We start from the raw sequence: 27,355 nt of genomic DNA, 5'->3' as shown, positions 1-27,355 counted from the left end.
CCCGCCATTTTGGGAGCTTGAGGGGGAGTGCAGCTGTGGCGGCTGCTGGAGCAGTCCAGCTCGGGCCGGCTGCCTCCTCCTCCTCCTCCTCCTCCTCCTCCGCTTCCTCCTCCCCCTTTCCTGGTTGTGGCCAAACCGTCTCTCCGGACTCAGGTACTGACGCCTCTCCTCCCCGGCTTGATCACAGGGAGGGATAGTCGCGGTGCAGTTTCTTGCGGGCGGATATCCCCGGCAGCCGGGCGAAGAAAGGCGAGGCTGGGCTGGGCTATGCCCGGCAAGGGGTCTTCTTGCCGCCTCGCCCTACCCGGTCCGTGATGGCAGGTCCTTCACTTTGGCAGGGTGCATTTTCATTCTCCTTCCGGCTTTACCCGTTCAAGCTGAATGAAACGGTAATATTCTGCACCATCACCACCACTCTTCATTACTCCTCATTTTCTTTCTGAGGCATGCACCCCAAATCCTGCATCCCATTGCAGCAACCCATTTCAAAGGATGAAGGGGTGTCCGGCGAGGAAAAGAGCAAGTGCAGCTTCACACTGAGTAAGCATGCAGCCCGGTGACCTCCCCTTGTCGCTTTTCACAGCTGATGATGCTTATCTGGTGGGGCAGCTCAAGAATATTTTTCAAAATCGCTGCATCTGGAAAGCTAGGGAAGGAAGAAGAGTGCTCACCCTTAGGAGCTGCTTTAGGCCACCTGTGGCAGGGTGGATGGCAGAGAAATCAGTGCTAAGGGTTGCTCATTGGCAGCTCTTACAGCTGAACTCCTAAATAACTTGTAAGGTGGGAGAGTCAAGATAGGCCATCAGATGTTAGTTGGGGAGGGAAGTGACATGGGCCTCTCCTCCAAAATTACCCCCAAATTAGCAGAGAGAAGTGAATAGTAGCCTGTTCCTCTCTCCATCAACAGACATAACTGCCCTGGTGTGCTCATGAGCACTTGGTGCTGTACTTTGCTGACATAATACATGATCTTTCAGAAGCTGATTAAATATTACTGTTTGTGCTCCACTTACATTTTCCTATTTCAGTTTTTCACAGCTAGTTTCCTAGACTGAAGAAGGAGGGGCACATCAGCCCCCCATCTCCTTTTAGGAGCTCTCAAAACAGCATGGACCATAGAGATTTCCTGCCCTTTTGATATGAGAAACATTCAGAAATTGTAAGGAAGGTCCTAAAACAGCCTTAACATGTTCTTTATTTGTTTATAAGATTTATAAACAGCCTTACTCCAAAAACTCTATGCAGTGTACAAAGTAAGTTAGGGTTAGAAGAGCAATAATGTTAAAAAATAAAACCATAAACAGTAACAAAACCATGTTTCCATTTTAGTGCAGTTCTTTCTGTAGGTGCTTAATCTTCAAAGAAATGTCCCATGCTGCATCATCACCCTACCTGTTGCAGACATATAACCACCCAACAAATGTTAAGTGTGATCTCATCTATCAAAAGTTTGTGTCTTTTCTAGAATATATTGGTAAACTTTAGGGCAATTACAAACAATATATATTCTCTCCAAAACAACCTACAAATTAATAGATTTGAATATATCCAACAAATTTAAATGTAGTCAATAAATATTAATTTGTTTTCATTAATTTAGTTTGCATTTTAGTTTTGGCTGTCTTAAGCTTTTGTAGGAGAAAGGTGGGAAATAAAACTAATGAATAAAATAGGCTAGTCTAGGATTTTCATGTGTCTTTTAATCTTATGGCCCAAAGAAACATTCCTATTTTACATACCATTGTGGAGCAAAAGCTCACTTCCTAAATGTTGAGGAGCAGGGTGTCAAATAATATCATCACATAAATGACTTGCATACTTGGGTCAAATATGGTGCAGTTACATAATTGACATTTGTGTGATGACACCATGACACATGTCATCATTGTTACATCAAGTTCCTTGTTATGGATGCTGCTGACTCATCTCTTCAGTTCCTGGTTGTCATATGGTTTTTAAAGACAAGAAATCCATACATTGTATGTACAAAAAAAAATGATGGAAACAATATTTTGAAAAACAGTTCTAACTCCTTTCACTGGTAAGCTGGGTACATATTCGGTTCAACCCTTGCTGCTTTTATTAGGAAGTAACCTTCACTGAGTTATGTAAGACGTTTTCTCAAGACATTAAATTTAGGATTGCAATTGTATTTGTTTGTTTGTTTTTATTTTTTATCCCACCTTTATTATTTTTATAAATAACTCAAGGTGACAAACATACCTAACAATTTGTTGATTTTTAAAAAATATTTAATGCACTTTCAGCTGTAGGTGCTCATTATACTTTTATTAAAGACAAGTGTACGTTTATGGACAGAGAATAAAGAAAGTTGAATTAATAAATTTTAAATTGCAGTTAGGTTAAATGCATCTGTTTTTGTTTTGTTTTGTTTTTTGTTTTAGAATGTTTGCATCTTTGAATTCACTGAAAATTCAGCAGAGATAAAGCTGGTGACAAGATTTTTACATCACATCTTTCACACTAAGAAAGGGTTGGTTGTGTATTTACCATCATGTTATTCCCAGGGCTTAGAAGCCTCTAAGTTGTCATTATGGGGAAAGATATATGTAGGAAGAAAAAGAAATCATCACAATTATGGCCCCTCCCCTACTAGAGGATCCTCTACTGAATTTGGGTCTCTCTGTCCAGTGGCAAGTCTGGATCTAAATCTATGAATGGCTTGCTTTTCTAGATTTAGCAAGTTTCCTGTATTGCTACAGAATCAGTTATTTTGGTGAACCATCTCAGGAAATTCCACCTCTGAGCTAGGAAACATAAAATATAGGAGAAGTCATATTTTCATTTTCTATTTAATTTTTTGTTTATATGTTTGTCAACATTTTGTGATTTCAACTCAGGCCTGATTAAAATTGCTTTTGCTGGCAGAACAATTGAGGGCACAAACTAATCTGTATTAAACCAGATGTATTTCACATGGCATATTATGCATTTATGTAACATCGGGGGGGGGGTTTCTCAAGAGTTATGTGCGGTGCAAAGGTGTGGAAGTTTCTGTAAAAGTTCTGCCACAGGGTGAGGTAGTGGATTGTGGTCAGGTTTTACAGGTTAAAAGGTTGTGACAAGCATTTTTTCTATACTATAAACTAGTTACCCAAGATAACAGATGTGTGGAGATGGCATCAGTAGCAATGATCCTCTTTCTATAGAATTACAAGATGTAGAGAAAATTCAAATTTTAATTTATATGTGTATGTGTATGTGCAGGAATATGTAGAGTTATATATGCGGGAATATGTTTGTAGAGTCATTGCTATGATGGGTGGCTCTATAAATAAATAAATTAAAAACAAGACAATTATTTGAGTTTCCTTGTATCAGGGAAGCTGTAGCCTTCCAGCTATTGCTGAACTGCAGCTTCCAGCCCGAGGCATTCATGGTTAGTCCCCATGATGCCAAAATGATGAATCATGTCACAACTTCATGATACTAGCGCCACCCTTTTGTACTTGTCACTTCCCCTCTTTCTGTGGACAAGGATGCTCTCAGGTTCCTTGCATCACTGGACACACTGGTTGGGGCTGATCAGAATTGTAGTTCAGGAGCATCTGGAAATTATCTGTAGAGTTCTGCTCAGTTTGGCTTGTGCTCTTTTTTTGAAGCCAGGTTTTTAAAGAAAATACGTTTTTGAAAAGAAAACACTAGCTAAAACACATGATCTTTCATTAAATTGCATTAATTTCTAGACATTAATTATTGCATAGCTTTCTAAGAATAGTGTTCAGTATGGAACATTAGAAAACAATATGTTCAACAAAAATCTGAACAGAAGGTATTTGACTGGTGACTTGCTCAGGAACTTCTTAAAAAATATAAAAGGGGAAAGCACAGAAAAAAAAACAGTTGGTAACAGTTCCATTTATAACATTTTGTTGAATATGAATCTGTTACAACACAATGTTTGTACAGTCGCAGTATAATGTTCCTTTTTAAATTGGCAATAGCAACCAACTGATTATAGCTAAACTATTTTGGAAGAATTACTATTTATTAAATAAAAGTTTCCTTAGGTATGCTAACAAATAAAGCTCAGTTAACAGAAGTTGATACCATAGTAGCAAATTGCTTACAGACTAAACAAATATGATATTTGCTGTTACATCCAGGCAAATACAAATTATTTACTAACTACCTATTAAATAAATTACTAGTGGAAACTTTTAGGGAGCTTTTGGCTAAAAAGTATATTTTGCCTGAAGGAATAAGTGAGAGAAATAGGAGGGGGATGGGGGTGGAGTTAGGTTAGCAATTATATATTAAGTGTTTGAAACTAAGTTTAATTGACATGTAGTTAGGCATTCTAGTAATTTTTGTTTGTTCTTCCTCTTGTATACCCTATTTATCTATTCTGCCTTGTGAGTAGTCAAGCACTTGCAAATCAGTTTTCCAGATGCATGAAATGCAATAATGGTTAAATATCTCTTTGGTAAATTAGACTGAATTATGTATTTAATTTTAGATTTTAAAGATGAGGATATTGTGATTAAGTGGAGGTAATTTTTTGCACAGCATATGGAGACCTTGTTCACACATTCTAAATTGGGGTGGACAACCTGCAGTTCCTGAGCAACTTTCTTGTAATCCCTCAAACTCCCTCTGGCTACTATTGAGATTAGATAGGAAATACATAAAAACAATACTAAACTATAATGTAAAAAGTGTAGTATAAAATAGGGATCATGAAAAGTGACTAAAATTTCACAGGATCACCACATCTCATACGTTTTCAGCAATTTTATCCAAAATCTCTTGTTTTTGTCCCATATCTCACAGATTTTTGACTAGATATGCTAGAAGTGCTGTGTTGCTGGCCCGCAGCGTAAGACCTGAAATAAACTTAATCTGTTTTAAAATTATCCTGCCCAAACCCCATCAAAAATCCCATGATTCACCTACTTTGTACTGCTCTGCCATCTGTAGCACTCTTCCCCTCCCCCTCCAAATAATATACATTTCCCTGGTCACCAAAAGGTTGCCTATTTTATATGAATAAAATATAATTGGCTGCTTCCATACAACACAGCAAGCAATAAAAAATGTTTTACAAATCTGTTTTGCTCAATACATAACAAGCAAATTCCATCATGGCCTAATACAATGTGCAAAGACAACTAATATGTTGCTAGAGAAGTTGACATGCCCTATATTGTACAGCTAGGACTATAGTTTATGCAGGCAAATCTATAAGTACTAATCTGAAATATTTCTTTGTCTTCTCTTTGTATGTCTGTATGACTGTTGTAGTAAGGTAAAAAGCAGAAGTGTTCTAAAACTCAAGTCTCTTTCCATGGTTTTGAGTGAGTCTTCAAAAGCTGGATTACATTAAAGTTAACTAACTAATGTTGATTTATTTTTGTTGAATCAATCCATATGTTCTTGTATAGAAAAAATAATGAACACTTCATATTTGTCTGATCATGATCATAACAAGTATTGAAATTTTTAAAATCCCCTTGCAGCCTCTGAGTGAATCAATTTACAACTAAATGACATAATAGATAAGGTATTCGCCTAACTGTTGCTATGATTAAATAATCTTATTTGTTTCAGCTGGCAACCAAACAGACAAAGGACTTTTAATTACCGAATGCAGAAGACTAGGAATCATGGATATGAAATTCAGTTCCTCTCGGAAATACGTTTCTATCACCATACCATCAAAATCCCAAGCTATGTCACCACACATCAAATCAGTAGATGATGTGATCGTCCTTGGAATTAATCTCAGCAAATTTAACAAACCTACACAGTTTTTTATTTGTGTTTTAGGAGTATTTCTGTTTTATCTTATTTATGGATATTTGCAGGTAAGCACTATCATTCTTTGTGTATGATTTCTTCTGTAGAAAAATTGTCACAAAAATTCTCATGGCTTATAGTAATTTTGATGCAGCTGCAAGATTTTTAAAATAAGAGGAAGTTCTATTCTCATCAAGATAAACTGGCATTTAGCTGACTTACACCTTTGAAGAAAGTAGGAGTGCCCACTCATTAATGAGATTTCTTTAAAGTTTTGCAGGGTTCAGATCCCATTGAAAGATTTCAAATAGACATTAATATTAGAAAGTTTTACCCAGCCAAGTATCAAGCTAATTAAATTACTACCTTAGGGAATTAGCAATGAATTTTTAGTAAATTTTTGTGGTGATCTAAAGAATAGTTTACATCCTTAATAATATACTTGAATATGTATAGTATGAACCTGAAAAATACATGTTTCGCAAATATGTATAATAATTTCTCATTAGCTTTTATTATTTTCTGATATATAATTTATTATATTATCCATCTAGCTCTTTGAAAATTGTTGAGAAGAATGGAATATAAATAAAATAACTAATAGTTATCATCAATAGTTATCATAACCACCCAGAGTCCCTCCTTGTGTGGGGAGATGGGCGGTGATAAAAAAATTGATAAATAAATAAAGCTAATATTAAGATTTAGTGAAAGCAATTTTAGGCATAATTTGCTCTGAGTTGAAACTTTGGGCTATGCAGTTATGGATCCTATAAACATGCAGTGGGAGAAATTTCCTACAAATAGAAATCTAGATGTCAAGGAAAAGGGCTCTAAGTTTTCTCCCTGTCTTGCTGGGATTTTTTTTTTATGGAATTGTATTCAAGTGAATTGTCATCTGGACTCTGAAGTGGTAAGTCCAGATGAGTATCTATCAATTCAGCATGAAGTGATCATGCAATCTTTTTATAGAATCATAATGTATGTGTTGAATGGGATCTTTTGGTCAGTAGTCCCATTGTTACAGTTTTTCAGATATGAGGAAAAACAGTGCATGCACAGGTGCAGAATAGGGCAACCCAGAAAAATATATCTGAATAATGGACAGATAGGAGAAGCAACAAATATAAGTTGTGCTTTCTGCCATGGAAATTCTTTAGGATGAATGGATAAAAGTAGTCTGGGATTCCCTATAAAGAGATCAATGAAAGAAGATACAATTCAAGAACTCTACTGAGTGACTAAATGATCCCCGACTGGTAACCATTCAGCTCCCATTTGAAAACCTCCAAGGGGTCCACCGCTATTCTGAGAAGGTTGTTCTGTTGGTTAACACATCTTCCTGTCAGGAAATTCCTTCTAAGCTTCATCCCAAATAGCTTTTCTTTTAATTTCAAGCCATTAATCTTCATCCTGCCCTCAACAGAGAACAGGTCTGCCACCTCATGCCCAAGACATCATTTTCGAGTTTTGTAGCTCACTGTGATATCTACCATCAGCCTTAACTTTTATAAACTAAGTATGCCCAGAATCTTTAATCATTCTTTTTAAGGCTTGGTTTCCAGACTCCTTGTTCTGGTAGTTTTCCTTTGAATGCAACCTAGCTTTTCCATGTCCCTCTCTAGAACCGGAGGCAGTTTTCCAAGTGCAGTCTAACTATTGCAGAGTGCAATGGAAGTTTGTCTCCTGTGATCTGAATGTAGTATTTTGGTAATATAATCCAAGACTCCATTGGTCTATTTAGCTGCTGCAGAACCCTGCTTGCTCATTCAGAGTAACCATAGAGTCCCCCTGAACTGGAGTGGTAACTAACACCAATTAGTAAGTTAGTTAGGTGACAGTCCAGTAAGGTCCCTAGATCCTTCCCACATGCACTGCTGCCAAGCCAGGTCTTCCCAATACTGTACCTAGGCATTTGATTTTTCCTACTCAGAAGCATATTACTCAAAGAAGACAGATAATTTTAAGGCTTCAGTCCTGATGAACACGATAATGAGTAAGTTCCATATTTGCCAGCAGCAGTATCAATGTAAGCGAAGGCCTTAAATCTTCATTCAGTAGATTAATTTCCATCTTCTGCACTAAAACAATAGCATCAATTGGAATTTAAATTTCAGTAGAAATATCTTTTGGAACTGGATGAACCAGCAACAAAATGCAAGTTGAGCATTTTATGAAAGTTATATAGTACACATTGGAGCATTTTGTACCAGTTTCATATAGTCATTGATGGAGCTTGAACTAGATGTGAGCAGCTCAGTAAAAACAAGAAATGAATATGCAGCTGCAGTAAAATTAGCAAATATTACGCAAAAGTTTGAAAATAAAATAGCAATAAAATGCAGCTGTTCCAAATAATACTAAAGCAGGATTTTTAGACTACTTTTTGTTGGATGCACCCCAATGGCTTGCTTTACACACTGTGCTAAACCATAATGATTGGGTTTGTATATCACACTGAACAAAATAGCTTTGCATAGTGTACAAACCCAGCTACAATCAACCTTTCATATAAGCAACATTTCCATGGTTTGCTTACTTCTGGAACTGTTTGTGCCTTGTACCAGTAGCTGGCTCAGGGCTTGTATGGAGAGCAAGTCAAGCAACTATGAACTATGCAGTTTACAGTTGTGACTAAGCATGATATGCAATCAGTATTGACTGACAAAGCATAGGTTCATTTCCCTAAAATTAACCATTCACTAATTAACCGTTCACTAATTCCATTTGTACAACATCCTCAATCAGAGATAAACAAACCACTTTACTATAATGTGTAAAGCCAGGTACTGACTTAGACGGCTTCAAAAGGGAATTGGTTGATATATAATACTAAATGGGACATATTCAGTGTTAGGGGCAGGAGGCAGAAAATGTTTTTCCATACTGTCTCCTAGTTCTGTCTAATACTAACATTGGTGCTTGCATTATATATATTGGTGATGTTCAATTATTAACTACATTAATTAATCCCAAAGTAACTTGAATGTTAATCAGATCTATATAGCTATTGCTAATGCCATTGATTATACTGTATCTGATAAAGTCAACAAACAATATTAAAAAAATCATCCAAAATTAAACTGAAAATTAATATTACAAATCATATGATATGACTACATAACACATTTTGTAATAGGTTTCTGTCTACTCCCTTTCTAGGAACTGATATTTTCAGTAGAAGGTTTTAAATCCTTTGGCTGGTATCTTACATTAGTACAATTTGGGTTTTATTCCATTTTTGGACTTATAGAACTACAGCTTATTCAGGACAAGAGGAGACGGTATGATATTTATTTTTATAGTCTTAAAATTTTGAAGTATTGTTCAAAGCTTGATTCTTATATATAGTTTTATTAAATGGCTATTATTTAAACAAAAATCTAGTTCTGGTTTGTAAAATAAGAAAGAAAAATAGACCAGTCAGGACAAATATTCTTCAGAAAACCCACATGTTGTTAACTTATGAAAATGTCTCCAACTGATGGGTTTTCAGAACATGCGTGACTTTTAAATATAACTTTTCCTCCTTCCCCCACACCATTTTAAAAATGGGAAGTAGTTATATATAAATGTAATTTTTGGATCCCCATATCAGGTCATACAAAAGCTACAATTCATAAAATATTTTTCAGCAGCAGGTACATAACTTTCCCATTTAGCCTATACAGGTAGTTCTCGCTTAACGACCAGTGGCTTAATGACCATTCAAAGTAACAACAGCCTTGGAAAGGCTGCTTCATGGCTTGTAAAGCACTTCCAGCCATTGTGAAATGTTGTGCCACCCCCACAGTCACGTGACTACATTTTGGGCACTTGGCAACTGGCTCACATTTACGACTGGTTGCCAAGCACCCTGCGATCAAGTGATTGCCGTTTGCAATCTTGTCTGCCGGCTTCCCCAGAAAGTCAATGGGGAAGCTGGCAGGGAATGTCCTGATTACCAGGAAACACACTGAGACAATGACTTGGTCTCTAATATTTATTAGTAGTACTTAACAAGAATCCTAACAAACTGAGGAAGCGTGGGAAAACCCAGCCATATAAACCCCAAAGGTTAAGGCGGTCCCGATCTGTGTCTCTGAATGGCTGAACAGTTCCTCAGTGCTACGCATGCGCTTGACAGTCTGGGTGGGAGCCCCCTGCTCGCCATCCTTACTCATGACAGGGAAGGTTGCAAACAGAGGGGAGGGGAAACCCTTCGTGGAGCCTCAAGAATGAAGCTCAAATCTTGAAGATTTCTGCTTCGTTCCTCCAGCCCCCTTCCATGCACCGAGGGGAGGGGATATCCTTGGGCAGGCAGCTCTTTCACTCTGCCTGCTTGACAACCCAAGAGATCACTTAATGACCACAACTGGGAGTGGTGGGATTGCAATCATTGAGCGAAATAGTCATGGCGTCTCACTTAACAACAAATTCGCTCAACAACTGAGATTCTGGTCCCAATTGTGGTCGTTAATCAAGGACTACTTGTAATTAAAATGAAACCTATATTTTGTTGGCTTTTACAGAGCACTTCTACCCACAAAATACGTGAAATAAATATTTAAAACTTTTGAAAGTATTTTAGTTGGTTTAGCATACAGTGAAAACATTTCTTAAAATCTGGAATCCAATGGACTGTGTGGCTTCCATGCATAAAGTAGACTATTAGAGCAACCTCTTTCTATATGGTAGCTTATTCATTCTGCCTGTCCTAAATGTGAAGGGACTGCAAGAGGAACATTTCAGTTCTGCCTTGGACTTTTATCCCAACTTTCTGTCAAAGAAATGCACTCAAAGCTGCTATGGAATTCGTGGGACAGATTTTATATCAGGCATCTTTATGTGAGGTCAAGGGTGAAATTCTCAACACAGCTATTTTAGAATTATCCTATTGATTAATGTAGGAATGAGACAATAATTGCTATTGAGACTACATTCTTTTCTTTCACTATGTTAATGTGGAACAATGCATGAAGGCTGCACAAGTTCTTTTACCAAAAGAAAAAGTGACCCAAATTGTAATAGTAAAACAGGCTATTACTGAGGCTTTACCTGGAGTAGCTAAAAATATTCTGACTTACGTTTAATAAAATTCAGCATTTATATATACCATGTTTTGCAGGAAAAGTCACCAACTTTATTAATAATCTTACATACCAAAATAATTAAACCTCTCTATAGTTGTTGCCATTTGCTCCCAATACTAGAGCTTCATTTATATTTTCCAGGATCCCAGGAAAAACCTACATGATGATAGCTTTTCTAACAGTGGGGACTATGGGTTTGTCAAATACCTCCTTAGGATATCTGAATTATCCTACACAAGTAATCTTCAAGTGCTGCAAACTGATCCCAGTTATGATAGGAGGAGTCTTTATACAAGGTATGGCTTATTCTTGCTATTGATTGCTATTCGTTTCAGAAAATAACCTTGTCAAGAACCAGCATTGGTTTCTCCTCCCCCCTTCCCAACCTCTAGAAAACCTCTAGAGATTTAATGTCAGTCAATAGCAAATGTGCATAAAATGTGCATAAAAACAAAATAAAAAACAAGGCCTCAAATCCACCGATGCTCTCCAAGGAACTTTTATATATCTTGTAAAATGTTGCTAGCAAGAATTGCAAACTAAGATAGATCGTTTCTGCTATCTTAGGCTGTTGAGGTAAGTTTAAGATATGACTGGCAAAACATTTAAAGCTGCCTTATTGTAAGAACATTTTGCCGGCTTTTGGTTTAGCCTGCCTAAAATGTAGAGAGGCTATAAAGTACAAGTTACTTGTTAAGTGTGTTGGATATATTTCAGCTCAATCACTCAGTAGTCATATGAACATTCAAAGTATGTTGCGAAATATAGGGAAAGAAAGCCTGTTCGTTCTCTTCCTCAGAAATCTCAGGGCACATCAGTATGTTCCTAGCACTTTCTGTGTACTTGTCGACCATGCTACTTATGAGCCATTTCAGTGACAGTGCATAGTTAATTGACTCATCATAACTATGGGGAGGACAAAATAGCATGCTTGTTGTGAGTCATTTGAAAAAGCTTGCACAGGGGAGACAAACGCAGATGTACAATATCCCCTATTAATAAAATTCACCAGGCGCAATGTTTCTTCTTTTTGCTTCACCAGAATAACCCATAGAGAGAATACTGGTGTATTACTTAATTTTACTCTGTGGAAAACTACAGAAACAGCCTTTTGAACTGAATCCTTAGTATTTTTTTAAGCCGCTAGTTCTGCTTCTGAAATTTGACTGCAATGAAGTTATTTAGCAGGATTAACCAAAGAATCACAGTAATAGGTGGATTAAGTGATAACAGTTAAATTTGAAGTCAAAGGTTAAAATGATTTCAAGGCTGAAATCCTCTTTACCATTTAAATTGCAAATTTCAGACTTAATTTCTTTTTCAAATACCTAAAACAGCTCAAAACATGATGAAGTGTACCATTTAAACATGCTTATGATAGAAGGATTTAGAGGGTGTGCAAATGGCAGTATAAACCATGCAGAGAATGCACATAATCCCTCTGTGGTGATACTATGTCAGGATGTTGACACGAAAGGACAGGTTGATGTGATCCTTTAATGGCATAGTGAGGGCTTCAGATTTGTTCCTTCTCACATCAGTATAGTAAACGTATATAATAACAAAACAGTGTAGAAAGAAAAGATAATGAACTCCCAGAAAAGGGCACCAGTGTGCAAAGAAGTGTTTCATCTGTTCTTGTCAATATATATAAATAACAGTCTTGTAGTACCACGTTACTGCAAAAGATTTTGAAAATGTATATGATAACAAATGAGTTTTAAAATGCCACAAAATTCATTGTTCCTTTTACTGTAAAAGTATGTACGTATGTATGTATGTATGAATGAATGACTAGATAGATAGATAGATAGATAGATAGATAGATAGATAGATAGATAGATAGATAGATAGATAGATAAGGCTATCTTACTGATAACTATACAGTACATACATACATACATATATAGTTGCAGTGTAGAAATAGCCCACATAAAAACAAGAACATTGATTATGTAGCATCATGTGAATGATATCAGCATTGCTGCTTCTTCCCCCTTCCCCCCTCTTTTTTTAACAATACAGGAAAACGCTACAATATCGCAGATGTTTCTGCTGCAGTATGTATGAGCTTGGGCTTAATATGGTTTACTCTAGCTGATAGCACAGTTGCACCAAATTTCAACTTGACAGGTAATTTTTATGTTTTAGAATTTTATTTATTTGTTTGTTTTGAATGTTGGAAATTTGTTTATATAAGTGAGCATATAGATAAAGTGAAACTATTAACTGGTAGAATTCCAACTCCTCTGCTTGTATCCCTACAGGGACATGAAAAGTTACATAACACAGGGACTCTTAGTTATTTGTTCCTGGTCCAAGAAATACTAATATATATTTCTGCAACACATGGAAAGCTGCAAGTTCTCTATCACTTCTTATGCAAATCCAGTTGAATTGGGATGAGGGGATGTGTACTTCTTTATATGGATAAGATTGTGTTTTCTTTATTAGCATGAAATGACAAAAACAAAACTCATCAAAACAACACTGAACTTAACAAAGTAAAGAGGTAAAATAAAATAGCCAAGATAATTTGTTCTTTGCCAAAACTAGACTGTTTTAACAAACCACGAAGCACCTCGTAAGCATTTATTAATGTAACATAAGTTCCTCTCAGCCTGTATAACTTAGCAGAGTAGGGCACAAATCCTTGACCAGGAATTCTGAGACCTACAGCCCCAACTCATCTGGAAGACACTTGACTGGAGAAGGCTGCGTTAAGTATAAAAGGAGCCGGGACTTCCAGGGGGGACATGGCAGACTGAACAGCTGTGCTCGTGGGCTCAGCGGGCAGAGCTGACAATGCAGCAGTTTTTGGGGGCTCAGGCAGGTTTTTCCTGAAGCCCAGGAGTGTTTTCCCGGAAAAACGAAAACGCCTTGAATGACCCCATCTGTTCTCCAGATGTCTGCTTTCAACCAGAAGATTGCAAACAGTGTTCGCGCTCAACTGGTAAGAGCAGCCAGGAGGCTGGAATGTCACCATTTTCCAAGCTGCACTGTAGCCTTAAAGACCAGCCACCCCATTTCTAAATCACCCAATTTATATTTCTTTTAAGTACACGTACTCTAAGAGAGACTTTCTACAGCAAGGAGAAGTGGGTTCTCTTGGTGCTTATTGTTATTTTTGGGACCAATTTTTTTTTAAAAAAATCTTTTTAAGTTTTGGATTTTGTTTTCCATCCAAATATTAATCACGATTGAGAGTAAATAACTGTCTCCCTGTTACTATTTTTGTACTAAATTTGAAGATACTAGCATTTTCCTACATGTTGAATTGCTGTTTTGAACTTTTAATTTTCTGCTTCTATTTTCCCTGGGAAACTGCATATTTCATTTTCGCTTATGTAAACACATTCTGCAATTGTTTCATATCTTTGACTTTCGCTGGTTAAGCTCCTAGAGGGCACCATAATCTACTGCGTGAGACATGGAGGATTTTAAACAGACTTTCTCTGACTTCCAACGAGATTTTAAACAGATTCTTTCTGATTCTGACCAAGTTTTTATGCAAGGCATTCAGGACATCGTGGAAATTATGAGGTTTAAAATGTGTCATCTGGTTGGGGATGTTGGGGATGAAACTGAGGAATTTAACAGTGACAGAAATGTCTCTTCGACTTCTGTTGAAATGCTGGATGAAGATCAGATAGTTGAGTTCAAGAAATTAAAAGGAGAGATCGAGTTGCAAGCCATAAGTGAAATGGAACGCCATGGAAAGTAGAGGTTATTATGTATGGGAGGTCTTCTGAAAAAAAGTCTGAGTTTTTGAGGGGGGCAGTTGGGCTGTTCAATTTTTTAAAGAAAACTGTGCGCATTGTGGGGTTATGTAAATGCTCTGGTTTATTTTGAAGTGGGATAAGGGTTAAAGAATGTTTATCTGGATTGCTTTTAGGGTTTGGCTGACTTCATTTATCTTTAACGATTTGGATTAAGATTATTAAGATATAATAAAAATAATAATAAATGTCTGGTTTTGGGTTTAATAAGATTAAGATTATTAAAATTGTATTATCAGCAGACAATTTTTATGTTTTTAGTTTGATCTTTATTATAGTAGACAGGAATGTATAGAATAGTAGTGGGAAGGAAATAATTAAACAAATATTATCTTGGCGGGGGGAGTTGATTAGGTGGTTTATATATTTTTTTCTTTTAATATAAAGGGAGGGAGCAACCCGTATTTAGTGATTTTTATAATGTGCCAATGGAATGATTTATAGAAATAATGTGATTTTGGTTTAATATAGAGTAAGGGATTGATTATGGAAAATTGTTGTATATCCTTGCTGTTAAAAGTCAGAAGTCACCTCTTTTTGTAATTTAAAAAAAAATTATCTTGTGTTTCCACACTTTTTTTGTTTTTTCTTTGTAGTGTTTTGTTTTTCTGTAGCTTTTATCTTTGCTTGAAACTTAATAAAAATCTTATTTAAAAAAAAGACTGAAAGGAGCTGAGTATTGTCCATTAACCCATTTAGAGGGTTTCCAAGTACTTTGTGCAGAACTTTCAAGAATATTTTCTCTAAACAATCTACTATTATGTGGACCAGAATCATTAGACCATTGCTGTACAGTACAGGTAGTCCTTGCTTACCAACCATTTGTTCAGCTGCTGTTCAAAGTTACGACAGCACTGAACAAGGAGACTTAGGAAGTTGCAGACGTCGCAGCATCCCTGCAGTCATGTGATAGCAATCCAGGCACTTTGCAACCGGCACACATTTACGACAGTCACAGCATCCCACAGTCGTGTGATCTCCATTTGTGACCTTCACAGCCATCTTCCAACAAGCAAAGTCATTGGAGAAGCTAGCAGGAAGTCACAAATCGCAGTCATGATATCATACGGTGATTCGCTTAATGATTGCAGCTGGAACCGACAAATTGCCGTTGCAAGCCAGGGGCAGTCATGTGATTTTTCAGTTTATGACCATGTCACTTAGCAGTAGAGTTGCCAGTCCAATTGTGGTCAGTAAGTGAGGACTACCTGTTTTGTTTAAATATCACAGGTTAATATAACTGAAACAAATAGGATTGTAGCAAATTAGAATCTAACTAACAAAACTGGTTATTAGGGGAAAATTTGTTTTCAGAAATGAAGCGTACATTATGATAAACATCCAAACGTTTCATTTTAGTGTTTATAAATTACGCTCTGTATAAATAGACATCTTCTGTGACCCAGCATTCTCTGATCCATTGTACATTTAGGAAGAAACATAGAAAGCTTAGCCAAAATCCACTGTGAAACTTAAGTTTTGATCATGCATGGTCATCCATAAAGCATGTAGAACAGTGCTGTGGTAACAGTCTAAAGGTAGGTCTCTGCCAGAGTAAAATTATGAATAGTCTGGATTCCCCTTTGTATTTCAGTTAACTGCACATTAATGTGCAAATAAATCCTACAGATTGTGCATATGTATTTGCAACTCCTTGTCTGTCTGTATGCCTATTTTCCTAAAGATCAAACCCTAAAGTTGAGAGCTTGGTTAAAAAGCCTGAACTACACACAATTCAGATAGCAAATATTGGATAATATTATATTACACCCTGTTTCATTAACTTGGTATTTGAATTTAAATATTTAAGCTTATATACATTTGCCATAGCTATGTAATGAATCTAGGATGAGTCCTGGAATATATTTTTGCGTCTAGTTTTCTGTTTAGCAACTAAAAAAAAAAGTACATAGTAGAACTGTTTGCTGAACAGCAGTAGAACTCCATGACCTTTGCAAAATGCACACTTAATGAAGCAGGAGATCACACAGTTTGGGGGCAGTGAGTAGCAGAGCCAACTCCATACTCCCACTTCAGATCTGTGGAAAGTCCATTTGGTGATAAATTGTATTAATTCATAGATTTATCTGGTGAATAATGTTATTTCTCTTCTATATAAGGAGTGTTATAACCACCTTTTTATTTTACTGATAAGAGTTTACTGAGATATGATATAAACAGTATGCATATTTCTGCAGCTAACATTCCCTTATATAACAAAGTCAAAAATTCAAACTGAGATTTTTAAAAGCAAAATTAAGGATTTTAAATGCTATTATTTATTTTTAAAAGATAGCTTTACAAGCTTTTTCTGTTATCAAGCAGTGTGATAGCAGTGACACTGAGTCCCATGCTCTTTTCTACTGAGAGCATCAGCACTTTCATCTCTGAAGAAATATGTGTCACTGAACAGCAGAAACAGCAGAGTTCTGTAATTAATTGATTGATAGATTAAGTGCTATAAAGTTGGTGTCACCTTTTAGCAATCACATAAACAAACTTTTTCCAAGATGATCTGTCGGCGGCCTGGCCTTTTAGTCTCTCAGTGGTCCTTTAATTGCTGTTGCAATCGAGTCAATGCATCTTGTTGCCAATATTTTGTCCATTGAGCTTTGGAAAATTAGATTTAAGGCTCTTTTAATAGTATTCAGTAACATGAGATGCAGTGTTTTGCCAAAGGGGGGGGGGTAAACCTAAACAAATATATAGCAATAAGAATTTTGTGAATGGATTAAAAATGCCAGCAAAAGCCCTGACAACTATTTGGACTTAAAAGTATGTGTTTGTATATTTTCAAAATAAAGAGCATATTTCCCTTTGAAGGCCAGAAATCATTCTTCGTTATTTTTGTTCCTTGTTCTTTTTATCCAAAGACTCTGATACATAAAAAGTAATGCAGGTTTACAACTTTTACTGTTCACATTCTGAATTAAAAGTGCTACTTACTTATACATCCATGCATACCTTCCCCATTCAAATTCCAGCTGGCTAGGCTAGATGTGAGTTCCAGAGGAACTGAGGCAGGATGCCTACCATGCATGGCACCTTGTTTTGTGTGATGGCTCCAGAGGACAGTTCCAGATATCTTTATATCTTTCAGGAAGACTGGACCAGTCCATCAAAGCTTGGTTAGTCATACCTTGGCACTTTTCTCACAGTTCCTGGTACTTTTTCACCAGAATACTATTGCTTTATCCAGCTCACATAGTAATTATCTGTTGTTCTGGATGCTCTTTTTGGGTGTCTTCTTGAAACTCTTCATTCTGATATTTTTTGACAAGCTGCTTAAGCTGAAATCTTCCTGAACCTTTTTGGCACCTTTGGGTCTCCATTAATCTTTTAACATGTCCATTTGCACAACTACATGGCTTAAAACTGAGTGGAACCATACCATCATGTTATGCAGTACAGTGATTAGCATGATATGCTCATGACAATATACTGGTATTAATATACTGATACAAATTTCATTAATGTGGTTATATATGGTTAACATATTCTAACATTTGGGCCTTCCATTCTATCCCTCTCATCAACAGTAGAAAAGTAGTATATGAAAATAGATCATCAAATGATGTGATTACTGTATCTAAAGTAAATCTTTGTTTCTGCTGGTGAAGTTAATTCATTTATTATATGATTAACAGTTTACAAGGAAAGAATGACTGGGTAATTTTTTAAATTACCAGTAGTTCCAAATCAAAAGGATTAGATTATTTTTTTTCTGCATGTCTATTGCAGCTTTCTTCTCCCCCCAGCCCAACAGCTCTCTCTCATACAATGTGCAACAAGATCTTCTGGTAAAGGGGGAGGAATCCATAGTAGTTTGTGATATGGCATCAAGAAAGGGGTGCTATTCATGGGTAAAATATCAGAAATCCTGTTGGCATCGCAAAAATGCTATTTAAACTCTAGCATTTATCTGTTTCCCTACTAACTGTTCCTTGTTTTGTTTTTTGTTCTGTACAAAGAAATCTTTAAGTTTTAGCTTTGATCTAGGATTTCCTTCTTCCCCCACAACTGAGCACAGAGAGTAGTGCTGTATTTTTTCTGACAAGTGAATGTTAATCTCTGTGATTGGATTGCCAGACTTGCTTACTATTACACAGTTGGTATATTCTAGACATTTTCATAAGTATGTATATCTATTAAAATTGCAATTGTTGGGTATATATGTATACTTTTTAAATATATTCCATTTTTTGAAATATGTCTTTTTATTTTTCTGATTATTTGAAGGAGTGGTCCTTATATCCCTTGCCCTCTGTGCAGATGCAGTTATAGGAAATGTGCAGGAAAAAGCAATGAAGTTGCACAGTGGCTCAAATTCTGAAATGGTAAATCCTCATTTTTTTTTAAATGTCAATTAATTGAGAGTTACAGGATTGAATTCTGTGTCTTCTGTTTGAAATCATGCTTTGAAAATTCAGGTGAAAAATATTAGGAGAAATCTTACTGGTTATATGGTTTATAATTTGTTGCTCTGATCTAAGAGAATGATAAAAGAAAATAAATCTTTTTTAAAATATATACATCAAGCAACGTTTTCAAAAATTCAGCTAATTTTGAATAGAAGGAGAGAAGTGTTTTATCTTATCAATGTAATACTGAAAACAGTAGGCATTGATTAAGGCAATTGTAGAGATATAATGACCCATTGATTTTGATGGATATTTAAGAATGTGTTTCTCTCTTTCACTGAAATCGGTGGATCTTAAACATATCCAACTTTGATTGATTTCCCATAATATACTGTATATAGCAAGGTTTACAGATCAGAGTTCTTCACCAACATACTGTAGTGGGGGCCAAATTGTATTATCCATAGAAGATCTATAGTTTAAGCTTTTGCTCCTGAACTTTTTGTCTGATTAAAGTAGCACACGTTCACAGCTTAGCTGTCTCATGAGAAAAATGGCAGCCTATGCACAGGAGGATAATATAATAACGGAGGATGAAGTGCCTCAATGCTACTTTTTGCATCAAAATAGCATATTGTGATGCAGCATGTCTTCTGTTGTTACGAAAATCTTGGGATAAAATGTAAGTCAGTTCAAAGCAATGGTTCAGTATTTTTCAGAACCAAACAGGACAATTTGCCCCAGTATCAAAACATTTTCATTTTTGAGAATTAATGCAATGCATGTCATCCATTGGATAATTTTCCCAGCACCGATTTTCTTAGTTGTTTATCTCATTAGCTAACTGCCAAAATATAGCTTAGTTATGTGAAACAGGTCACTTATGCTAAAAACCACCGTGTGTGCGAATTGTGAGTCTGGTTAGAATTATTCAGAAAATCCAGCCTAGTTATGTCAGAATTTGCTTTCGTTTGGTTTGAAAAATGTGTATAAAATACTATGTTACCAAAAGGGGATGTTTGCAGATCCACAGAGCAAATTTGTGGCATTTTTAAAACAACAGAAGTTTAAATAATTTGTTTTTGTAATTATTCCAGGTTTTGTATTCCTATTCAATAGGTTTCCTGTACATTTTATTGGGGCTGACATGCACTGCTGGCTTAACTCCTGCAGTAACATTTTGTTCAAAGGTAAATGTGTTGATTCTATTACAATTTTCGTTATTTTTAAATGTAAACTTTGCATTCTTGTGCTGTTTGAGTACTTGTTGGCTGACCTGTTTAATAATTTTCTACTTGCACTGTTTGAACATTGCATATATATATATAAAATAAATAAATTGTATTATTTATTAAGGCTGAAAGATAATCCTCTTCAACTCACTGGGAATTATTTCTCAGTAGATATGTTTAGCACTGTACAGTAATACAACTAAGCCTGAAAACTTATATGTAATCATCCTCATCAGAATTACTTTTTATTCTTTGAAATGTCAAGGAATGATGTTTATAATTTAATTATTACTTTATCCATTATTCATCAAAAATTAAATACAAACTTTGAAAGCTTTAAGCAATTTTACTTTAGTTCAAGCTGCGTATTAAAGTCATTTATTTCATTTTGCAATACCTCAGGGTTTGTTTAGCATTTTACTAATAATGTTGTCATTGTACTTGCAGCGCCCAGTTCAAACATACGGCTATGCATTCTTATTTTCCTTGACTGGCTATTTTGGAATCTCTTTTGTCCTGGCTTTGATTAAAATCTTTGGGGCTCTTTTAGCTGTAACAGGTATTAGTGCATTTATACATTAACAGAAAAATTCAATCAGATTTCATGTTTAGATAAAACTTGTAAACTATGTAATTTGTTTATTGGCTTAAAGTAGGTTGATAAAGCTCTTCCCCTAAAGATACCAAAGCTCTCTACTTTTGCTCTGATGCCTGTTCCTTTGTTCTGGAAATGTTTTTTTGGATTCAGGTGGGGAGAGATAATGCACATTAGAAGCATGTAATGTTTTTTTATTTTAATACAGATATTATTGGAAAGAAATCCATGTAAATTCAAATTCATGTAAGAGATTTATGACATTCCATAATGAGCTGTGGAAAAGAATATCATTCATATATATAAACAAATTCCAAGCTCCTTAATTGTACATTTAGTTCTTTAGAAATCCCTTTTTATTTGGCATTTATTTATTTATATCTTTAACAGAATTACAATGATAGTTGATCTAGAAATCTTCTGATAGAATTAAAACAGATGGTATTCACCACAACAATATTCTCAGAATCAGTTGTAAAATAATTCAGATTAAAAACCAAACAGTCATTAAAATTCATAAGAGAACAGAAAGCTCTAGAAGGATCTTGGGTACATCTGTGAGACAGATGTTCTGGACTACTTTTTACATATTGAAATTACATCTGATGTTTGATCAGCCCATAAGTGTTTTTTCAGGAAAAGTGGATTAGTTGGTTTTTAACAGTCTTCCTTATAACACATAAAGGAATAAGGATATGTTGAGTAGCATTGCATTAGTTTAGAGATAGTCATTCAGCTTTCTGCCATATAGCCCAGTAAAAACATACTAAATATATTTTTTCTAAAATTGCCATTTTTCTACAGTTGTAGGATGGAAAGAACATCCGCATGCACTGGGCTTTATTTCTGAGCCTTAGACAGAAAGATGTCAACATGGTCAAGAAGGAAAGACATGTGCTTGATTTATTGTGAAGTCTTGTCCAAAGGCTTTGACTAATTTCAACCCTAATGCTCCAGTATTAGGATCTAAGTAACAAACAAGGCAATGCCACATGTTACTGCTTCATTTGGTTAGCATAGGGTGTCTCAATAGGGTGTCTCAACTACAAGTCTCAGTCTGACTGGTAACAGCCACTGAAATGGCACCCCAAGATAAGGCTGACCAGTTGTCAACCAGATTTTCCATTAGGCAAATGTAATTAAACTGTTGCCTCTCCAGACCATTAAAAACACTGAATAATAAGCAACTTTATCATTCATATTTATAGTCTATATTCCAGTTTTTATTCTGGGACCAAAAACCAAAGGCCTTGGACAAATCCTTTTGCCTTCTTGTACCTCCATTTTTCTCTCTTAAAATGGGATTAAATATTTGCCATGATCATAAAGAAGTCCTTTGGCTATCCGTGGGGGTGGGGTGGGGGACAGGGAATTTCTGTTACTGCTGCGTTATTATTTCGTAGCAAGGGATTATGGCAGAATAAGACCACAGTGTGGTAAAAGGCTGATAAGAGATCCCACAACTACAAAAATCTTGTGCTGAATCAGACAACTGACAAGGTATCTTAGCAACTTAACTTGCTGATATTGTGTCTGCAGGGGAATTCCACCATAAATGCCCTGTGATATTTGACTCTTCTGATGCCTAAAGAATCGAGAAAAGGAGGTTGCTACAAGCTAATAGCCAACTAGCATATCGCAATATGTGTTAGATAGCCTTAATCACCTATCTTCTGCCAATTAATGAAATTGTTTGTCACCAGTAGATAAGTTTCATTCTGAGATGAAAGCTTTCACTTTAATAACCAGTTATTACAACTTACTCTTAAGCACGCTACCTTTCAATATTTTTAATTACTTCACATTCACCCTTCCTTGATCTAGTGCCTTCTAACTGTATCAGACTTGAACACTACAGCAATTTTCAGTAGGAATGCTTGTTGGACAGACTGGCTAGGGCATATGGCAATTGAAATCTAGCGATACAAGATTGAAGAAGCTTCATATTTGTATTTTCTACAGTGCTCTTTAAGAAGTTGTATTTTAGTTGGGTTGGAATGAATCTATAATGTCCTGTGTTTTTCTTTCCTTCAGTTACAACAGGAAGAAAAGCAATGACAATTGTCCTTTCTTTTTTGTTTTTTGCAAAGCCATTCACATTCCAGTAAGTATTACTCTTATATCACATTTTTGTGAAGATGTATTATAGTCTAATATGTTTTATTAAAACATATTCACAAAAACCATACAGTTAAATAACGTAACTGAGAAATCTGCACTAGACCCTCCTGCACACATTTGTGCGTGCACTTTTACCTATCTTCAGATGTTTGCTAAGCAGAATAGAAAACACTGTGGAAAACAGAGAGGTAACTGCACAAATGGCTGTAGACATTGCTGCTGAAAAGCACAGACTTGAAGATTAGTTTAATCAAAGATTAGCCTGGAAGGGGCTCCTTGTCTGATGAATGTTAACCCCTTTTAGAACACCTAAACAAGGCTTCTCTTTCTTTTCTTTCTCTTTCTCCATTTAGTTCTGTTCCTCTCCCATTCCTCTTATCCCACCAACATTCCAGGCTTGTTTTTCCTTCTTTATTGCTGTTTCTGGTGAAACAAAGGAGGGGAAGGTATGCATGTACCTTAGTTTATGCATGTGAGATGGGTGCGTGTGAGAGAGAGAACAAATATTTGATTAAGGATTAATTAACTTTCCAAATGAGACATGTTTAATTAAATCAGTATTTATTGATTCATTTAATGCTAATTTATTTTCTTGTCTTGGCCTTTTCCTTTTTTGGACTCTATGTAGAGTCATGCATTGGTTAGGTGAAAGGAATCTCCAGGATTGGTTTTGGCTAGAATTGGCAAGCCTTGATAGATCAGGTGGGGAAGGTGGTCATTGCACAGGTGTTTTGTGTTGGTCTATTTTTTTTCCCCTGTCTGATTTTACCTCATGGTTGGATGGCTACAGCCAATTCAGGGTTGTCTTCCTTGAGGTGAATGCCATGTGTCTTCCTTTTCTTCACTTGCAGATGCACTTGTGAGTTCATCCATGGGTACATAGCCATTGTTAGACTGGAGTCCTTTACCATGGTGATGTTAGAATTATTTAACAGAACAGTACAGTTAAACTTGGTTAGATCTTCTGGTAGTTATTCTCAGACTGTGACTAACAACAAATGTCTAATACTGTATCATCATCATCATCATCATCGAAATAATGTGACAAAGGCTGTCAAAAGCCCAGGGGGAACCTACCTGCTTCTTTAGCTCCTAATCAGTCTCAATGAGCAGGAAGTAAATTTGTCCTGCATCTTCAACTGGTGAAGTTCGGGATTCAGTCTGCACTCTCAATATAGAGATGTAGAACAACCTGCCTTAAAAAGTTATGTTTTGTGAGAGTATGGGCTTTGCTAACCTGGATTTATCCAGACGTTTTGGGCCACAGCTGCAATTATATCTGACAAGTGGCCATATGAACAGATAGGAGATGCAAAAATTGGTGAGTACCAGGTTGGGGCTGAGACCTCTCTGTGATGCCCTCCTTCTGTTGGAACTCATGCATAAGCATAGCATTCAAGCTATTGTGATAACAGAGTTTTCCCATTCACTTTAAAAATAAACATCAGAATCAAATGTGATCTCACTTGTAATTTGGGAAGAAAAGTAAGTTTGAGAAGCCTTGGTTTCATAATAAAGATTACCTTATATGGTAAGTTGAAACAGTACAAATTCAGTTTGTTATACAGAAATGGGGGAAAAAGATACGAGTGCGTATAACCTTTTTTTTTAGCTCTATAACTTGCTTCACTTCTAAGGCAGTTGTTTTGTCTTCTGTATGAATCTTAGTGGCACCCTTGCAGTTACTAATTCGATTTTTTTTTCTCTCCGCCCACCCCTTTTTAGGTATGTGTGGTCGGGTTTATTAGTTGTCCTTGGCATATTTCTCAATGTTTACAGCAAGAATATGGATAAAATCAGATTGCCTTCACTGCGCCACCTCTGGAATAAATCTCTGGAAGATAGAAAGACAAGGACGTTGTCCCAAACAGTATAGAACTGGCTCGTGCCATGTGTTACACTAAACTGTTTCTGTTCTTTCATTGCAATAGTCTCCAGCTGAATCATTTTCCAAAGGGAATGACGTTAAAACCAAAGGAATTGAAGGCATTTTGTCTACTAGCAGATGGTTGATGTCAGCTTCTCTGCAAAACTTTCTTGCTTGAGTACTTGGGTCCCCTTCTCAGAGGGGATTGGTTGAATGATGCCATTGGACAAGGGACTTGGAAGGATAGTAATTCTTGGGAAAGCTGCTATTGAGATTGTCTCTATAAATGGAACGATTGGGAGAGTGGGTAATGTGATTAATTAGGGCATTTTAATTGTATAAAACGTGCAGTGGCTGAAATCAGTGGATCTTGTTTTATTGTTGGAATATGTTTATTTAAATGTAATGTTGTATTGAAACTTGAAACAAATCAGAACTTGATTGATAAAAGAGAAAGTTTAAACCTCCAAGGTTGAGATCATTATGCCATTTCTTTCTTTTTAAATAATAAAATCTCTCCCAGTTTTTTTTTTACTTTTGTTCTCATTGTTTTAGCACTGCAATTTTCCTCTGAGAAAAACTAGATCTCCTAAAACTTAAGGGCTTTTAGAGAAGAGAGCTGTCTTCTGTCTATGCATTTCCTATCACATAACTGATTCTTTTAAGAAATTGTCTTTCAACTAACGTTGTAAGTAGGGCTGTGCAAATGTTTTGAGCTCAAAACGACCATCTGAGTGTTCCAAGCTCGAAATAAAACTCAAGCATGCTGAGAATTCTGTTTCAAGATCAGGCAAAACAAAATTGGTTCAGCCTCAAAACAAAAACTCGGCTATTTTGAATTGTCATATGATAGTATTTTAATCATAAAATACAACCATGAACAAACCATTGCAAACTTAAAACAAATCGTTCTGACTTCAAAATAGACGATTTCAAATGTTCTGAGCTCAAAGCAAAATGTAGATGTTTCTGTTTTGTTCTGATCGAGCATTCTGATGAAATGTTTTAAGGAGAATCATTTGGTTCTGAGCTTGAAAAAATACATTTCTCATTTTGTGCACATACCCACTTATAAATAAGTATTCAGAAAGGCTTGATTAGCCAGCCAACTTCATTCCTCAAAATAGAGTTTCTTGCAACTTTTGCATATTGAAATGAAAGAAGAGAAAACAGAGAAAATAGCTAGGGAATAGCAGATGAATTATTTTGTATATTTTTTGATACCGTAATTAAGTTATAAATTTGATCATTCTGTGGAGTTTTCTGTAGTGTGTTTTTTAAAAAGCAAATGCTAAAATTCTGTGCCACAATAATTTTATAGCTAAATAAATAATGCACATGAGTGTATATTTGCATACCTTACATACATTATTTTGCTTTTATAAATCATGAGGATGTAAGACATTTGTGCAGGATAGTGCAGGGTAGTAAAATCCACCCTGTTGCCAATGGAATCGGTCCCTTCGGAGAGACCAGCAAGCATCTCAAGCAGAATTTTCTGTCTTTAGTGACTAAACATTCCATTTAAGGAATGAAGCATACATTCTGAAAATCATAATATTGTACTTCCTATCAGTTGTTCTTTGGTTTTGCAGGAGACAAGTGGCTTGTAGTATTTCATCATAATTTGTCAAAGAGTTGTTTTATTTTACACAGACGCAAAATAGATAAGTTGAAATCTTTTTCTTGATTTAGCCAACTAGTTCTTACGCATTTCATATATAGCAAATGTTTACCAATGTTTGGTTGGCAACCTGCTCTGTATCTGTTTTACATTTCAAAAGTGGAATGAAGGCAACTTAAATTTTCTACTCTTTCATTAAAGAAAAAAATAACCAATATTGGCATCAAACTTAATTTCCCAGTTTCTTGGCTGAAATCATGACAAAAGAGCTTCTTTGGGAAAATTAAATCTATAGCGTGACATTGGTTTATTTAAACTTCTCAGCTGTCCTACCCTCAGAGCTCAAGAAGAGATTAGAAAAAACACTGAGTCAAAAAGTATCAATTAAAAAACATTTTCTTTTTTTTCTCTTCTCTTTAATCTATTTTTAAGGAAAAGGTTTTCTGTGCCTCTCACTCCCTTTGCCCAGCCCATCTGATTTGGCTGGCCTCTGCTATTTCCTGAGCCTTGTGCAATAAATAATGGGAGATGTCTAAAGCTCATCACAACCGCAAATAGGGTGGTGTAGAACCATCATCCTCTCAAAATTGCCACAGCAGGAATAGTTGGCAGCTCATCCATTATGTCCATTACTCCAACACAAGCCTTCCCTATTTGTCCTTGGCCATCGTAAGGCAGAGATGCTTGACAAAGCCTTAGTCTTACTTGTATTTTATAGGGTTTTCCCCCCCAAAGAGCAAAACAGTCTTTTATATGCAATGCATAGACCATAATTTGCCACTATATATGCTTGTGCCAGGGACTGCAGCCATTCCCAGATGTCTGCCTTCCCCATTCGTACTCCCAAGTCTGGAATATACCAGTCAGAAATGCAGGCGTTGCTTTGTTATATTTTCACAAAAGGCCAATTAGAGAACGGCAGCCATGACCACAGGTTTAAGTCC

At 36.0% G+C, this 27,355-nt stretch overlaps 1 protein-coding gene across 1 annotated transcript; it reads left to right on the top strand.

The window, feature by feature from the left end:
* SLC35B3 (solute carrier family 35 member B3) lies at positions 1-26,149 on the top strand. The gene is made up of 10 exons (XM_063298878.1): positions 1-153; positions 5,572-5,828; positions 8,923-9,044; positions 10,974-11,128; positions 12,858-12,965; positions 18,851-18,948; positions 20,070-20,162; positions 20,652-20,763; positions 22,834-22,903; positions 24,646-26,149. Exons 2-10 carry the CDS (start codon positions 5,628-5,630, stop codon positions 24,794-24,796), a joined length of 1,110 nt encoding a protein of 369 aa, XP_063154948.1. The 5' UTR covers positions 1-153; positions 5,572-5,627; the 3' UTR covers positions 24,797-26,149.
* Positions 26,150-27,355: the final 1,206 nt, after the last annotated feature.

The sequence above is a fragment of the Candoia aspera genome, chromosome 3 (assembly GCF_035149785.1).
Source record: "Candoia aspera isolate rCanAsp1 chromosome 3, rCanAsp1.hap2, whole genome shotgun sequence".
NCBI lineage: Eukaryota > Metazoa > Chordata > Lepidosauria > Squamata > Boidae > Candoia > Candoia aspera.
This window is presented reverse-complemented; position numbering and strand designations above follow the sequence as displayed.

What these genes read in the sequence shown, in the direction of transcription:
- SLC35B3 (XM_063298878.1), top strand. Translation starts at nt 5,628, where the DNA reads ATGGATATGAAATTCAGTTCCTCTCGGAAATACGTTTCTATCACCATA. An exon ending in AGGAGGAGTCTTTATACAAG is followed by an intron (nt 11,129 to 12,857) that starts GTATGGCTTATT and finishes TTAACAATACAG; the next exon opens with GAAAACGCTACAATATCGCA. An exon ending in GTGGCTCAAATTCTGAAATG is followed by an intron (nt 18,949 to 20,069) that starts GTAAATCCTCAT and finishes TAATTATTCCAG; the next exon opens with GTTTTGTATTCCTATTCAAT.